Genomic DNA, 16233 nt, shown 5'->3' on the forward strand with positions numbered 1-16233 from the left:
ATGCTGCCCATGGTGCTGAATATAGATGCAGCACTTCACTAACAATGTCTATCAACACAGAAAGAGGGGAACCGTCACAGAAAGCTACATTATTTAACTCACCTCTAGAGGAGAGTCTGGTTCATCCAGGATGCTCTTTTCACTCTGTATCCGCTGCATCGTCCCTGTAGAACTGGGGTCCATTATCAGCACGTTCTGACTACCTGCTCCGCCGGACTTACAGTCACTCTTTCTGGAGTCAGTCGTCCTGCACACCTCGTAGTTGTACACGTGTTGGAGAGTCCCTGTCCCCAAAGTGTCTGAGTAACGTGGAGGATAATAAGGAATCACAGGGAGATTGGAGTGAAACATGATGCGAGACTGTCTCCACCTGTAGATCTTCACTGATATAATAACCACTAAACACGTGATGAAGAGGAAGGACACTACAGCCAGAGCCAGCACTAAGTAAAAAGTCAGGTTGTCATTGTACTCCTTGTCCTGTGTAAAGTCAGTGAACTCAGACAGCACTTCCGGGAAGCTGTCAGCCACCACCACGTTAACAATGACTGTAGCTGAACGAGAGGGCTGCCCGTTGTCCTCCACTATAACAGACAGTCTTTGTTTCACAACATCTTTATCAGTCACCTGGCGGATAGTCCTTATTTCTCCATTCTGTAAGCCCACTTCAAACAGCGCCCTGTCTGTGGCTTTCTGCAGTTTATAGGAGAGCCAGGCATTCTGTCCAGAGTCCACATCAACAGCCACCACTTTAGTGACCAGATAGCCCACATCTGCCTGAACGAGGCACCATCTCAGCCACCAGAGAGCCACCAGTCTGGACTGGGTACAGGACCTGAGGAGGGTTGTCGTTCTGGTCCTGGATCAGTATTTTCACAGTCACGTTGCTACTGAGTGGAGGAGAGCCTCCATCCTGAGCTTTGACTACCAGCTGAAGTTGTTTAATTTGCTCATAATCAAAAGAACAAAGTGCACTAAGAACTCCAGTTTCTGAGTTCAAAGACACATAAGTAGAAACTGGACTTCCACTGACTTGTGTTTCCTCTAAAAGATAAGAGACTCTGGCGTTTTGGTTCCAATCAGAGTCCCGCGCGCTGACAGCAAATATAGTCGCTCCAGGTGAATTGTTCTCTGTTATGTAAGCGGAGTAACTATTTGTATTAAATAAAGGTGCGTTATCATTTACATCAGATATTTTAAGATGTAATTTTGTTGAGCTAGAAAGTGGGGGAGAGCCCATATCAGTGGCTGTTATTGTTATATTATACTCTGAGACAGATTCTCTATCAAAGTGTTGATCTGAGATCAGATTGTAATAATTAGTTAGAGAAGATTCTATCTTAAAGGGAAGTTTACCATCTATTGAACATTTTATTTGCCCATTTTTTTCAGAGTCTGCATCTTTTATGTTTAAAATGGCAATTGTTGTACCAGGAAGGGCTTCCTCAGAAACGGGGCTTAAAAAAGACATGATATTTATAACTGGGGAATTGTCGTTGACATCCAAAACATCAAATATAATTGTACTTGTTCCTGTTAAACCACCCTGATCCTTTGCATCTACCCTCACTTCGTATTTTCTGTCTTTTTCATAATCTATCTGCCCAGACACAGAAACTATGCCGGTGATTTCATCAACACTGAATACATTTGCTGCACTTCCTTTTGTTTTTGACAAACTGTAAGTAATAAGTCCATTTGAACCACTGTCCGCGTCTGTGGCATTAACTGAGATAATGGTCGTGCCTTTCATTGTGTTTTCCATCACAGATGCTTTATACACTGATTGGTTAAATGTTGGAGCATTGTCATTAACATCCAACACAGTGACATCTATATTTACGGTACCGGATCTCTGGGGAGTTCCTCCATCAACTGCGATCAGTTTTAAAGACAGATGGGGATGTAGCTCTCTGTCTAAAGGCTTCTGAAGCACCATATTTACATATTTACCTCCATTTGGATTTGCATGTTGCTTCAAAAGAAAATAGTCGTTTGGTGATAAAATATAATCTTGCAACGCGTTTTGCCCCACATCTAGATCCTCTGCGCTCTGCAGTGGAAACTGCACTCCGACTGCAGCCGATTCACTAATTTCGAGTTTGATATGCTTATCTCTATTTGGAAAGCTGGGAGCGTGATCATTGATATCTAAAACCTCAACAGTAACTCTGTGCAGTTCCATTCGGGCTTTCTAAAATCACCTCAAAGCTGAAGCTACACGGCGTTTCGTCTCCACAAAGCTCCTCTCGGTCTATTCTCTCTTTCACGACTAGAATCCCTTTGTCCGTCTTCAGCTCGGTGTAGTGGATGTTTTCTCCGGTCACGATACGGGCCCGCCCAGAACGAAGCCTCTTCAGATCCAACCCGAGATCCTGTGCTACATTACCGATAACAGATCCTTTCTTCATCTCCTCTGGTATAGAATAACGAATCTGCGCACCTACCATATTAACCGTGTGAAGCAGCAACATAAGCAGTCCTATTTGTCGTCGAAATCCATAAAACAATGGCAGTCTTGCGCATATGAAGGTGAGAGATCCCCGCAATGCCATCATGGCAACACAGAATAAAAAAATCTGTAACCAGTGGAATAGAAAGTAAAACTAGTTTCGATATATCCGTTTGCTGATGGTTAATGACGTCCTCCGCATTTTAAATGCAAGTCTGTGAGATGATGTTGTCCCTTTCGTGCCCTAAACCTCGACAAAACACAGAGAGCCTTCTCCACTGTATAGTCTGCTTAGGGGTGGACTGAATGACGACATTTAACAGGATATCATTTACTGATCAACAGCGTCGCTTAGAGTCTGAAAGCTGAACATCAATTACAGCACATACCACACTAAAGCTCTGAAGCTGACAAACTCAACTAGAAATAATTTCAGAAAGTCTTTAAAAAATGTATACTTGTATGAGTTAAATTGAAATACTTTGCCATTCAACATGTTATTTAATACCAGATTCTGAGTATACATTTTAGGAAAGAGAACCTGTGTACATAAAATAAAATGTAATGAGTAATGTAATAAAAGTTGTCAACAGTGCTCACGGTCGAAGAAGAAAAAACAAACACATATATATATATATATATATATATATATATATATTTCATTGATATATAATAAAGTTTATATTAATTAATTTACAAAAAATATGCATGTTTAAAAACGAAACATGTTTGATTGACTGCCTAAAAAGATTCAGTGGCTTTGAAGGTCTTATAAATCACTCACCTAAAGCACTATCATGAAAGTGCAGGATCCTGGTTCTACTTAAGACATTGCACAGCACTGTTCAAAATGCATGTGTTGCTAACGTAAACCACACTAACAACATCTCTATTTTCCAAGCCTGAGTATGTTTTACCTGCTCTTGTGACGAAACAGTTTCCCAAATGTGTATAACTAAAATAAATAGCATCTAAACAATGATTACGTTGCCAGAGCACTGCACACACATCTGAAGGCTGAACATTACTGATGCTGCATTACTTTCCTCACAACGCATTGAGACAGAATGCAGTAAATAACACATATCAAATGAAAATCATTCAGGAGCCATTTGCTTTCCACAGGCTTGTCTTTGCAATGTTTAAAACACAGCATTTCAATCAGGTTGTGTAAGAAAAAACAAGCTGTCCGTGGTGCTGAAAAGGAAACTAGAAAAACTAAGAGAACAAAGGGGCGAAAAATACGAAGCTATGTTTGACTCACCTCTAAAGGAGAGTCAGGTATAACAGGCTGTCTATGGTGCTGAAAGTGACGTGTTGTGTTCAACTGTTCTTTATCATTGCACAAAATGTACGCAGAGACAAAAAGCAAAGCATTATTTTCCTAACTCACCTCTAGAGGAGAGTCTGGTTCATCCAGGATGCTCTTTTCACTCTGTATCCGCTGCATCGTCCCTGTAGAACTGGGGTCCATTATCAGCACGTTCTGACTACCTGCTCCGCCGGACTTACAGTCACTCTTTCTGGAGTCAGTCGTCCTGCACACCTCGTAGTTGTACACGTGTTGGAGAGTCCCTGTCCCCAAAGTGTCTGAGTAACGTGGAGGATAATAAGGAATCACAGGGAGATTGGAGTGACACATGATGCGAGACTGTCTCCACCTGTAGATCTTCACTGATATAATAACCACTAAACACGTGATGAAGAGGAAGGACACTACAGCCAGAGCCAGCACTAAGTAAAAAGTCAGGTTGTCATTGTACTCCTTGTCCTGTGTAAAGTCAGTGAACTCAGACAGCACTTCCGGGAAGCTGTCAGCCACCACCACGTTAACAATGACTGTAGCTGAACGAGAGGGCTGCCCGTTGTCCTCCACTATAACAGACAGTCTTTGTTTCACAGCATCTTTATCAGTCACCTGGCGGATAGTCCTTATTTCTCCATTCTGTAAGCCCACTTCAAACAGCGCCCTGTCTGTGGCTTTCTGCAGTTTATAGGAGAGCCAGGCATTCTGTCCAGAGTCCACATCAACAGCCACCACTTTAGTGACCAGATAGCCCACATCTGCTGAACGAGGCACCATCTCAGCCACCAGAGAGCCACCAGTCTGGACTGGGTACAGGACCTGAGGAGGGTTGTCGTTCTGGTCCTGGATCAGTATTTTCACAGTCACATTGCTACTGAGTGGAGGAGAGCCTCCATCCTGAGCTTTGACCCGGAAGTGGAAGTCTTTGATCTGCTCGTAGTCAAAAGAGCGCACTGCATGGATGACTCCGCTTTCTGCATTGATAGAAACATATTCAAAAACGAGAGACCCGCCGATTTTAGTATCTTCCAGAATATAAGATATACGGGAGTTTTGGTTTTCATCAGGATCTTTAGCTCTCACAGTAAGAACAGAAATACCTGGGGAGTTATTCTCTGCAATAAACGCACTGTAAACACTTTGTGAAAACGCAGGAGCATTATCGTTCACATCAGAGATCTTTAAATTAAAGTTTTTTCTTGTCGAGAGAGGAGGCATTCCTGCATCTGTCACAACTACAGTGATATTATATTCTGAAACACTTTCACGATCCAATACAGTGTCTGTTACTAAAGTGTAGTAATTTCTTAAATTAGATTTAATCTTAAATGGTGCATTTTGTTCTATTTTACATGTTACCTTTCCGTTTTCACCTGAATCAAGATCTTTCACATTTATAATGCCAATAGTTGTGCCAGGGGGAGAGTCTTCTGACACAGGGCTAGTGAAGGACATGACACTAATCGTAGGGGAGTTGTCATTTACATCACTTACTTCAATTATCACTTTACTGGAATCTGTCAAACCTCCCGTATCTTTAGCTTCAATTCTAAGTTCGTATTTTTTTTCTTTTTCATAATCAATTAACCCTGTTATAAGAACTACACCAGATTGTTCATTAACTGTGAACAAATTACTAAGGCCACTGCTGATGTCTGAAAAATAATACGTTACAATACTATTTGACCCAAAATCTGCATCACTGGCGTTAACAGTGGTAACGTAAGTATCTATGGGAGCGTTTTCCATTACTGAAGCTTTGTATACAGACTGATTAAATACAGGTGCATTATCATTGGCATCAAGAACAGTGATATCTATATTTACTGTACCAGATCTCTGCGGAGATCCGCCGTCAACAGCTATCAGCTTTAGAGACAGATTAGGGTTGGTCTCCCGGTCTAATGGCTTTTGCAGCACCATCTCTGCGTATTTCTTTCCGTCAGCATTAGAGGTTTGTTTCACAACAAAATTATCATTCTCGGTCAAAACATATTCCTTTAATCCATTGACACCAACATCTGGGTCTTCTGCACTCGTCAACGGAAAACGAGCGCCAGCACTGGCAATTTCGCTGATTTCAAAACGGATATTATCTTTTTTGAAAGCGGGAGAATGATCATTTATGTCTGTTATTTCTACTGTAATTTGATGCAACTCCATCGGGTTTTCTAAAATCACCTCAAAGCTGAAGCTGCACGGGGTTTCGTCTCCACAAAGCTGCTCTCGGTCTATTTTCTCTTTCACGACTAGAATCCCTTTGTCTGCCTTCAGCTCGGTGTACTGGATGTTTTCTCCGGTCACGATACGGGCCCGCCCAGAACGGAGCCTCTTCAGATCCAAACCAAGGTCCTGTGCTACATTACCGATGAGGGAGCCTTTCTTCATCTCCTCTGGGATTGAATATCGGATTTGTCCGCTGACCACTTGAAATAGATAAAGAAAGAAAAACAGTAGCTTCCACTTCTGTCCGCAACCAAAGTGCCATCTCACGAATCGCGAGTATGGAGAGATTCCACACGCCATTGCAAAAATAAAAATAGGAAATTATACTCTGCACCAAAACAAACACGACCCGTATCCGTTAGGTTGTATTTATCCGAATTGAGATTTAAATGCTTGCTAGTGTGTTACCCTCAGATATCAGCCCACTAAGTGCACACCACCTCCTTTTCTCTCATCGGGAGGGGACTTTGTGATAGTGTTTTGGAAAAACGTAGATTAACCAACAGCGTCGCTTAGAGTCCAAAATCAGTAACACCGTGCAACATAGAATACATTCTGGAAATATTAAATGATTGATCAAATCTGAATGGTGCATACTCAAACTATGACAAAATACGTAATCCAAGTATTCTGTAAAATAAAATACATATTCATCTCAAATTAATTATTACCATGTATGTATTAATTTGCAGTTAAATCTTTATAAATGAAAATAGAAACATAATTACCGAACAAGTAACTCAAATGAACACAAGCAAATTACAACTTCAATCCTATTTAATTTGGGGAAGCAATGGGACATATAAAACATGGGGCTTGGTAAAACTAATTGAGATTAAATAAGGAACACATTGAGTGTTAATAAAACATTTCATGTGCTGAGCAAACCACAACCACCATTTCAAACTTGCTAACAGACTACGGAGAGCAGCCTCGATACAAACCATGTTTAAAAAATGACAAGACCAAGGTAAAACAAAATGCGTCTAAAAAAACGTTGTCTATGTAAAACTAAAAATCAGCATATTAATAAGAGGGAACAAGTGGAAAGAATATTTTTGGAATGTTCTGAATGTAAATATTGAAGCGCTATTCATATCAAACGAGAGGAGAGATGCTGCCCATGGTGCTGAATATAGATGCAGCACTTCACTAACAATGTCTATAAACACAGAAAGAGGGGAACCGTCACAGAAAGCTACATTATTTGACTAACCTCTAGAGGAGAGTCTGGTTCATCCAGGATGCTCTTTCCACTCTGTATCCGCTGCATCGTCCCTGTAGAACTGGGGTCCATTATCAGCACGTTCTGACTACCTGCTCCACCGGACTTACAGTCACTCTTTCTGGAGTCAGTCGTCCTGCACACCTCGTAGTTGTACACGTGTTGGAGAGTCCCTGTCCCCAAAGTGTCTGAGTAACGTGGAGGATAATATGGAATCACAGGGAGATTGGAGTGAAACATGATGCGAGACTGTCTCCACCTGTAGATCTTCACTGATATAATAACCACTAAACACGTGATGAAGAGGAAGGACACTACAGCCAGAGCCAGCACTAAGTAAAAAGTCAGGTTGTCATTGTACTCCTTGTCCTGTGTAAAGTCAGTGAACTCAGACAGCACTTCCGGGAAGCTGTCAGCCACCACCACGTTAACAATGACTGTAGCTGAACGAGAGGGCTGCCCGTTGTCCTCCACTATAACAGACAGTCTTTGTTTCACAGCATCTTTATCAGTCACCTGGCGGATAGTCCTTATTTCTCCATTCTGTAAGCCCTACTTCAAACAGCGCCCTGTCTGTGGCTTTCTGCAGTTTATAGGAGAGCCAGGCATTCTGTCCAGAGTCCACATCAACAGCCACCACTTTAGTGACCAGATAGCCCACATCTGCTGAACGAGGCACCATCTCAGCCACCAGAGAGCCACCAGTCTGGACTGGGTACAGGACCTGAGGAGGGTTGTCGTTCTGGTCCTGGATCAGTATTTTCACAGTCACGTTGCTACTGAGTGGAGGAGAGCCTCCATCCTGAGCTTTGACTACCAGCTGAAGTTGTTTAATTTGCTCATAATCAAAAGAACGAAGTGCACTAAGAACTCCAGTTTCAGAGTTCAAAGACACATAAGTAGAAACTGGACTTCCACTGACTTGTGTTTCCTCTAAAAGATAAGAGACTCTGGCGTTTTGGTTCCAATCAGAGTCCCGCGCGCTGACAGCAAATATAGTCGCTCCAGGTGAATTGTTCTCTGTTATGTAAGCGGAGTAACTATTTTTATTAAATAAAGGTGCGTTATCATTTACATCAGATATTTTAAGATGTAATTTTGTTGAGCTAGAAAGTGGGGGAGAGCCCATATCAGTGGCTGTTATTGTTATATTATACTCTGAGACAGATTCTCTATCAAAGTGTTGATCTGAGATCAAATTGTAATAATTAGTTAGAGAAGATTCTATCTTAAAGGGAAGTTTAACATCTATTGAACATTTTATTTGCCCATTTTTTTCAAAGTCTGCATCTTTTATGTTTAAAATGGCAATTGTTGTACCAGGAAGGGCATCCTCAGAAACGGGGCTTGAAAAAGACATAATATTTATAACTGGGGAATTGTCGTTGACATCCACAACATCAAATATAATTGTACTTGTTCCTGTTAAACCACCCTGATCCTTTGCCTCTACTCTCACTTCATATTTTCTGTCTTTTTCATAATCTATCTGCCCAGACACAGAAACTATGCCGGTGATTTCATCAACACTGAATACATTTGCTGCACTTCCTTTTGTTTTTGACAAACTGTAAGTAATAAGTCCATTTGAACCACTGTCCGCGTCTGTGGCATTAACTGAGATAATGATCGTGCCTTTCAATGTGTTTTCCATCACAGATGCTTTATACACTGATTGGTTAAAAACCGGAATATTGTCGTTTGCATCTAACACAGTGACATCTATATTTACTGTACCGGATCTCTGGGGACTTCCTCCATCAACTGCGATCAGTTTTAAAGACAGATGGGGATGTAGCTCTCTGTCTAAAGGCTTCTGAAGCACCATATTTACATATTTACCTCCATTTGGATTTGCATGTTGCTTCAAAATAAAATTGTCGTTTGGTGATAAAATATAATCTTGCAACGCGTTTTGCCCCACATCTAGATCCTCTGCGCTCTGCAGTGGAAACTGCACTCCGACTGCAGCCGATTCACCGATTTCAAGTTTGATATGCTTATCTCTATTTGGAAAGCTGGGAGCGTGATCATTGATATCTAAAACCTCAACAGTTACTCTGTGCAGTTCCATTGGATTTTCTAAAATCATCTCAAAGCTGAAGCTACACGGCGTTTCGTCTCCACAAAGCTCCTCTCGGTCTATTCTCTCATTCACGACTAGAATCCCTTTGTCCGTCTTCAGCTCGGTGTAGTGGATGTTTTCTCCGGTCACGATACGGGCCCGCCCAGAACGGAGCCTCTTGAGATCCAACCCGAGATCCTGTGCTACATTACCGATAACAGATCCTTTCTTCATCTCCTCTTGTATAGAATAACGAATCTGCGCTCCTACCATATTAACCGTGTGAAGCAGCAACATAAGCAGTCCTATTTGCCATCGAAATCCATAAAACAATGGCAGTCTTGCGCATATGAAGGTGAGAGATCCCCGCAATGCCATCACGGCAACACAGAATAAAAAATCTGTATCCAGTGGATAAGAAAGTAAAACTAGTTTTGATATATCCGTTTGCTGATGGTTAATCACGTCCACATTTAAATGCAAGTCTGTGAGATGATGTTGTCTCTTTCGTGCCCTAAACCTCGACAAAACACAGAGAGCCTTCTCCACTGTATAGTCTGCTTAGGGGTGGACTGAATGACGACATTTAACAGGATATCATTTACTGACCAACAGCGTCCCTTAGAGTCTGAAAGCTGTACATCAATTACTGCACATACCACACTAAAGTTCTGAAGAAGACAAACTGAACTCTTCCTAGAAATCATTTCGGAAAGTCTGTAAAAAAAACTACTTTTCTGTGGTAAATTGAAATATTTGCCATTCAACAGGTTGTTTAATAGCAAATTATGAGTATACATTTAAGGCAATAGGACCAGTATGAATAAAGAAAATGTAATCTCACTTTCAAGAAAGGTGGTATACTGTGCACACGTTCGAACAAGAAAAACAAGAAATAAAATGTATTTCTTGTTTTTCTTGTTGTTTCTTGTTACATTGTATGTGTTTATTTAATAAATACATAAAATGGTAATCATCATGTTACAATTATAGGCATGTTTAAAAGCGAAAAACTTTGATTGACTCCCTATAATTTAGCGGTTTGCATGGTCTGATAAATCAATCCCTATAAGCACTATCATGAAAGTGGAGGATCCTGCTTCTACTTAAGACATTGCACAGCACTGTTCAAAATGCAAGTGTTGCTAATGTAAACCACACTAACAGCATCTTTCTTTTCCAAGCGTGAATATGTTTTACCTGCTCTTGTGACAAAACTATTTCCCAAATTTGAAGAAGCAAAATAAATGGTATCTAAACAATGATTACGTTGCCAGAACACTGCACACACAACATTACTGATTCTGCATTACTTCCCTCACAATGCATTGAGACAGAATGCAGTAATATAATTTCATATGAATGCTCATTCAAGAGCCTTTGCTATTCCAAACATATCTTTGCAATGTTTAAAAGACACAGCATTTTGATCAGGTTGTGTAAGAAAAATAAGCTGTCCTTGGCACTGAACATGAAACTAGAAACAAAAGGAAAACAAAGGGTCCAAAAAGACGAAGCTGGCATTTTTGACTCACCTCAAGAGGAGAGTCTGGTTCATCCAGGATGCTCTTTTCACTCTGTATCCGCTGCATCGTCCCTGTAGAACTGGGGTCCATTATCAGCACGTTCTGACTACCTGCTCCGCCGAACTTACAGTCACTCTTTCTGGAGTCAGTCGTCCTGCACACCTCGTAGTTGTACACGTGTTGGAGAGTCCCTGTCCCCAAAGTGTCTGAGTAACGTGGAGGATAATAAGGAATCACAGGGAGATTGGAGTGACACATGATGCGAGACTGTCTCCACCTGTAGATCTTCACTGATATAATAACCACTAAACACGTGATGAAGAGGAAGGACACTACAGCCAGAGCCAGCACTAAGTAAAAAGTCAGGTTGTCATTGTACTCCTTGTCCTGTGTAAAGTCAGTGAACTCAGACAGCACTTCCGGGAAGCTGTCAGCCACCACCACGTTAACAATGACTGTAGCTGAACGAGAGGGCTGCCCGTTGTCCTCCACTATAACAGACAGTCTTTGTTTCACAGCATCTTTATCAGTCACCTGGCGGATAGTCCTTATTTCTCCATTCTGTAAGCCCACTTCAAACAGCGCCCTGTCTGTGGCTTTCTGCAGTTTATAGGAGAGCCAGGCATTCTGTCCAGAGTCCACATCAACAGCCACCACTTTAGTGACCAGATAGCCCACATCTGCTGAACGAGGCACCATCTCAGCCACCAGAGAGCCACCAGTCTGGACTGGGTACAGGACCTGAGGAGGGTTGTCGTTCTGGTCCTGGATCAGTAATTTCACAGTCACATTGCTACTCAGTGGAGGAGAGCCTCCATCCTGTCCTCTGACAGTGAATACAACTTGCTTTATTTGTTCATAATCAAATGAGCGCACTGCATGTATTGCTCCGCTTTCTGCATTAACCGAAACATATACAGAAATTGGAGATCCGCCTATTTCACACTCTTCCAAAATATAGGAAACACGGGCGTTTTGGTTTTCATCAGGGTCTCTAGCTCGAACACTTAATACAGATACACCCGGAGAATTATTCTCTGTGATGTATGCACTATAAACGCTCTGGGGAAATACTGGGGCATTATCATTTACATCAGAAACCTTAAGATAAAAGGTTCTTGTAGTTGAGAGTGGTGGCGAGCCAGTGTCTGAGGCAATAACAGTAATGTTACACTCTGGCAGATTTTCACGATCTAATGCAGCATCAGTGATCAATGCATAGTAATTTCTAACATTGGATTTAATTTTAAAAGGAACATTGCCTTCGATCGTGCACCTAACTTGTCCGTTTTCACTCGAATCCAGATCTTTAACATTAATTATGCCAATAGTTGTACCGGCGGGGGAGTCTTCAGACACAGGGCTCGTGAAGGACATCACGTTAATGACCGGAGCATTATCATTTACATCGATTACCTCAATTTCAACTTTGCTAGAATCTGTCAGTCCGCCATGATCTTTGGCTTCAACCCTGAACTCGACTTTTTTGTCTTTTTCAAAATCTATTTCCTTAGCCACATATATTTTCCCAGTAGCCTCATCTATTTCGAACAAATCAGCTATTCCTGCTTTTGATTTTGAAAATGAATACGTTATCTTTCCGTTTGAACCACTATCAATATCGCTTGCATTCACAGTGATAATATGTGTGCCTTTTGATGCATTTTCAATCACCGTGGCCTTATATAGTGTCTGGTTGAACACAGGTGCATTATCATTGGCATCAAGGATGAAAACATCTATATTTACTGTACCAGATCTCTGTGGATCTCCACCGTCCACTGCCAGCAGTTTTAGAGACAGGCGTGGCTGCTCTTCTCTGTCCAGGGGTTTCTGAAGCACCATTTCAGCATATTTACTGCCGTCCGGATTGACGTGTTGTTTTAAATCAAAATTATCGTTCGGAGTTAATACGTAATTCTGCAGACCATTTCCCCCAACATCAGCATCGTCTGCACTTTCTAAAACAAATCGGGAACCAAGCACGGCTGATTCGCTTATTTCAAATTTCAAATGACTGTTTTGGAAAATAGGAGCGTTGTCATTTACGTCCAATACTTCTATAGTCACAGGGTGCAACTCCATTGGGTTTTCCAATAAAATCTCAAAGGTAAAGCTACACGGCGTTTCGTCTCCACAAAGCTGCTCTCGGTCTATTCTCTCATTCACGACTAGAATCCCTTTGTCTGTCTTCAGCTCGGTGTAGTGGATGTTTTCTCCAGTCACGATACGGGCCCGCCCAGAACGAAGCCTCTTCAGATCCAAACCAAGATCTTGTGCTACATTACCAACAAGCGACCCTTTCTTCTTCTCCTCTGGGATGGAATACCGTATTTGGGCAACTACTTGATTAAGTAAAAAAAAGAGAAAAAAACCCAGATACAGTCCCCCTCGCAATTGTCCAAACGATCGGCATCTCACTCCTCCGTCTCGAAAATTGTCTTGACGTGCCATGGAAAACAAGGGTCTTAAAGCAAACCGGACAATAAAATGAAGATTGTAACTGACTGACGAAAACACATACAGTCCAGATTAGGGAAAATAGGAAGGTTAATATATGGTCTGTGTCTGCGATGAGCCCCAGCTCGTATAAATACAGATCATCCCCTCTTGTACAACGCAGTGCAGGGGAGGGAACAGAACTGCGTCACTATGCACAGTAAAATGATTTACCAGGCAACAGCGTCACTTAGAGGATAAATGATCAAACCTGCATCACAAGAAAATCAACTGCATGAGTTGGAGTTTTGGTTGTAATTATATGGTAGTGTCACATTTGGTGATGACAAAAACCCTACGTAGCCTATACATTTAGTTTTCATTCATGAAAAACAAAAACAAAACAAAATACAGAAAAAGCTCTACTACATTGACAGGAAACATTTACCTATACTTACAACTCCAACTCCTCCTTAATGGTGCCATTGTTTCTATAAATATAAACTAAACCAGAGACTAGAATGTGCATTGAGAAATTAAGAGGGTCTAGCTCATTGTTCAAAGCATTAAGAGAATATAATGAAGCAGTAGTAAAAAAAGTATATTTTCGCAGTCATTAAATGCAATTACTTAGATTATTATTATTATTATTATTATTATTATTATTATTATTATTATTATTATTATTATTATAATAATTATACTTATTATTAGTTGTATTATCATGGTAATGTAGCCGGCGCTACTGCTTTCTGGATTAGCTGTCAGATCATTTTTTCACGTGGCTGGGCCGCCACTGGCCCTTTAAGACACCCCCCCCCCCCCCCCTCTTTAGTCAGCTGGCCCTTCCATATAAGGAAAACGCCGCAGCTGTACGTAGTTCAGCATCTCCCGCTACACTTTAAATGCTCACAGACACACCTCACCCAAATCAGCTGTGATATTACTAGTGTGTTCTTGTTCCGGTCATCGTTGTCTGGCTGATAGGCGTGTATTCCCCCTATACGAGGTATGTGAAGCTGCTGTTAGGACTTGTAACATTCAGTGTAGGCCTACCACTAAATTGTTAACATGTGGCCTGTAAACGCCAGGCTTCTTGACAGCCCCAGCAGAGACTGTGTAGAGAATCACCGTTGCGGAGGTGTCCAGTGAGGTGATATTTGAGTGGGTGCGTTTGCATCAGAGGAGTTTGCTATGTTTTGCCTTTCCTTTGCTTGATCTTAGGTTTTAGCTGTATTTTACCATGCCTACAGGCTATTTGTTGCCTAAATATTGATTTGCATGCCTTCTATGTTTTGCGTCTATTTTGTTGTATTGTGCATAGTGATTAAGTCTTTAAAGCGACAGCACCCTCCTTGTAACGACCCACCCTGTCCCACAAGGTCTAATACTGTCTCTGTGTTTATCCTTCTTCAGTGACAATCCTGGCCATACTGTGGAGCGGAGTGATTTGCAGTGAGTGTTAAATGAATGCAGCTACACGTGATATTGTGATTTTGGGGAAACCCTCAGCAGTTGGCCAGAATAATCACTTGTTAACTATTTAACTATCACTATATGTGTGATATTATAATCCTTCTAGTTATTCTCTCCTTGTCAGAGCCAGCCTTCAATCGTGGGACTTAGGTGTGTTGACTGGGGAAGCTGAACAAGTTTTAATCTGCATTTTATAATACTGAACTGTTACCTGATTATTTATATAATACACTTTTGTAAACATTTGAACTTGAGGCCTCGTCCCTGTCCATCATTTTACTCTTATCTGCGTGACTTGTCCTAAGGGCTCGTATTGGGGAACCCAGGTTAGCGTTAAGTATCCTAACCCCCTTTATTATCGCGGCCCCCCCCCCCCCGGTGGGGCAGATCACAATAAGAACACTGAATTGAGTTATTAAATTCAACCAGGGTCTTAAAGTTTAGTCACGAAACGTCTTCAATGACAGTCTTATTAAGAGTGTCTCAGTGCAAAGCAAATATTCAGCACCATGGACAGCGAAGGAGCTGCAGAACATAAACATAAACCCTTTGTATAAGTCCAGTCTTTAAAATGTTATGTCAGTATTTGAAAGTAAAGCTTCTATACAATTCATGATGTCCATAAATGTAAAAGCTGATATGATTTGCATCGAACACACTGACTTACCGGAGTAGACATGCGAGGTACACCTGGTGACCGCTCTCCTTTCTCCAGAGTTTCAGTCCCAGCGTCATCCACACTAACCAAACTTTGGCTCATTGGTTGCTTATACTTGATGTCACTCCTTTGGGAGTCAGTCGTCCTGCACACGTAGTAGTTGTTCTCTATCAATTATTTCATTGACAACAATATGTCCTTTGTTCTGGTTCAGCACGACATATTGGTTATCATCATCTATAACAAGTTGAGCCCGACCAGAAACTAACCTTTTTACTTCCAAGTCCATGGTCTTTTGCAACGTCTCCGACAAACAGCCCTTTCCTCATCTCCTCTAATATAGAATAACGAATTTGTCCACTAACTGCAGCAACAATGCAGAGAAGCAAAATGGAGACTCTCCAATCAAATAACATCACTTTGCTCTTCAGAATATTCATGTCTTCCTGTGAATATCGGATCCAAAATGGCCTTGTATCATTCGGTCATATCCACATAATGCCACCATCCATACAAGAGGCTTAGTGAATATTTTCACATTGCCATCGCCGTATCCTTTGCAGACTGTCGGTGACTTGTTGTAAGGCTGATGTTAGAGAGTCTAAGGCAACAGCATCACCAACAGTAAGACAACACCATAATCGGTATGTGTGTACCGATGCTTGGACTTTATACTCTGCATTTTCCAATTTCACGAAACAAGCCCTTCCTGCTGAACCATACATATTACAAAATATGACATTAAAATAGTTCAGAATAATACAGGTCTGGCACAAAGACAACATGTTCAGTTTCTCAGTACCTGCTTATACAGAGACCGTGCTATGGTAATGTTAAGATATGAACATACTATAAGTACA

General features: G+C 41.3%; 4 protein-coding genes and 1 pseudogene across 7 annotated transcripts in view; all 5 read right to left on the minus strand.

Moving 5' to 3' along the window:
- Positions 1 to 16233, minus strand: part of LOC117555816 (protocadherin gamma-C5-like) — a 248914-nt gene that overhangs the window by 188493 nt on the left and 44188 nt on the right. The gene's annotated exons all lie outside the window — the stretch shown is intronic.
- LOC117555831 (protocadherin gamma-A11-like) lies at positions 94 to 2743 on the minus strand. The gene is given in 3 exon segments (XM_034230847.1): positions 94 to 777; positions 779 to 2185; positions 2187 to 2743. Coding segments are annotated over 3 exon segments (2463 nt in total). The 5' UTR covers positions 2559 to 2743.
- Positions 3837 to 6450, minus strand: LOC117555838 (protocadherin beta-16-like). Its single transcript, XM_034230854.1, has one exon. It carries the CDS (start codon positions 6282 to 6284, stop codon positions 3837 to 3839), a length of 2448 nt encoding a protein of 815 aa, XP_034086745.1. The 5' UTR covers positions 6285 to 6450.
- On the minus strand, positions 7183 to 9813 carry LOC117555825 (annotated as a pseudogene).
- LOC117555725 (protocadherin beta-16-like) lies at positions 10705 to 13388 on the minus strand. Its single transcript, XM_034230692.1, has one exon. It carries the CDS (start codon positions 13252 to 13254, stop codon positions 10705 to 10707), a length of 2550 nt encoding a protein of 849 aa, XP_034086583.1. The 5' UTR covers positions 13255 to 13388.

This window comes from Gymnodraco acuticeps, unplaced genomic scaffold (genome assembly GCF_902827175.1).
Source record: "Gymnodraco acuticeps unplaced genomic scaffold, fGymAcu1.1, whole genome shotgun sequence".
Taxonomy (NCBI): Eukaryota; Metazoa; Chordata; class Actinopteri; order Perciformes; family Bathydraconidae; genus Gymnodraco; species Gymnodraco acuticeps.

Coding starts and splice junctions, on each gene's coding strand:
- LOC117555838 (XM_034230854.1), bottom strand. CDS start 6,284: ATGGCGTGTGGAATCTCTCCATACTCGCGATTCGTGAGATGGCACTTT.
- LOC117555725 (XM_034230692.1), bottom strand. CDS start 13,254: ATGGCACGTCAAGACAATTTTCGAGACGGAGGAGTGAGATGCCGATCG.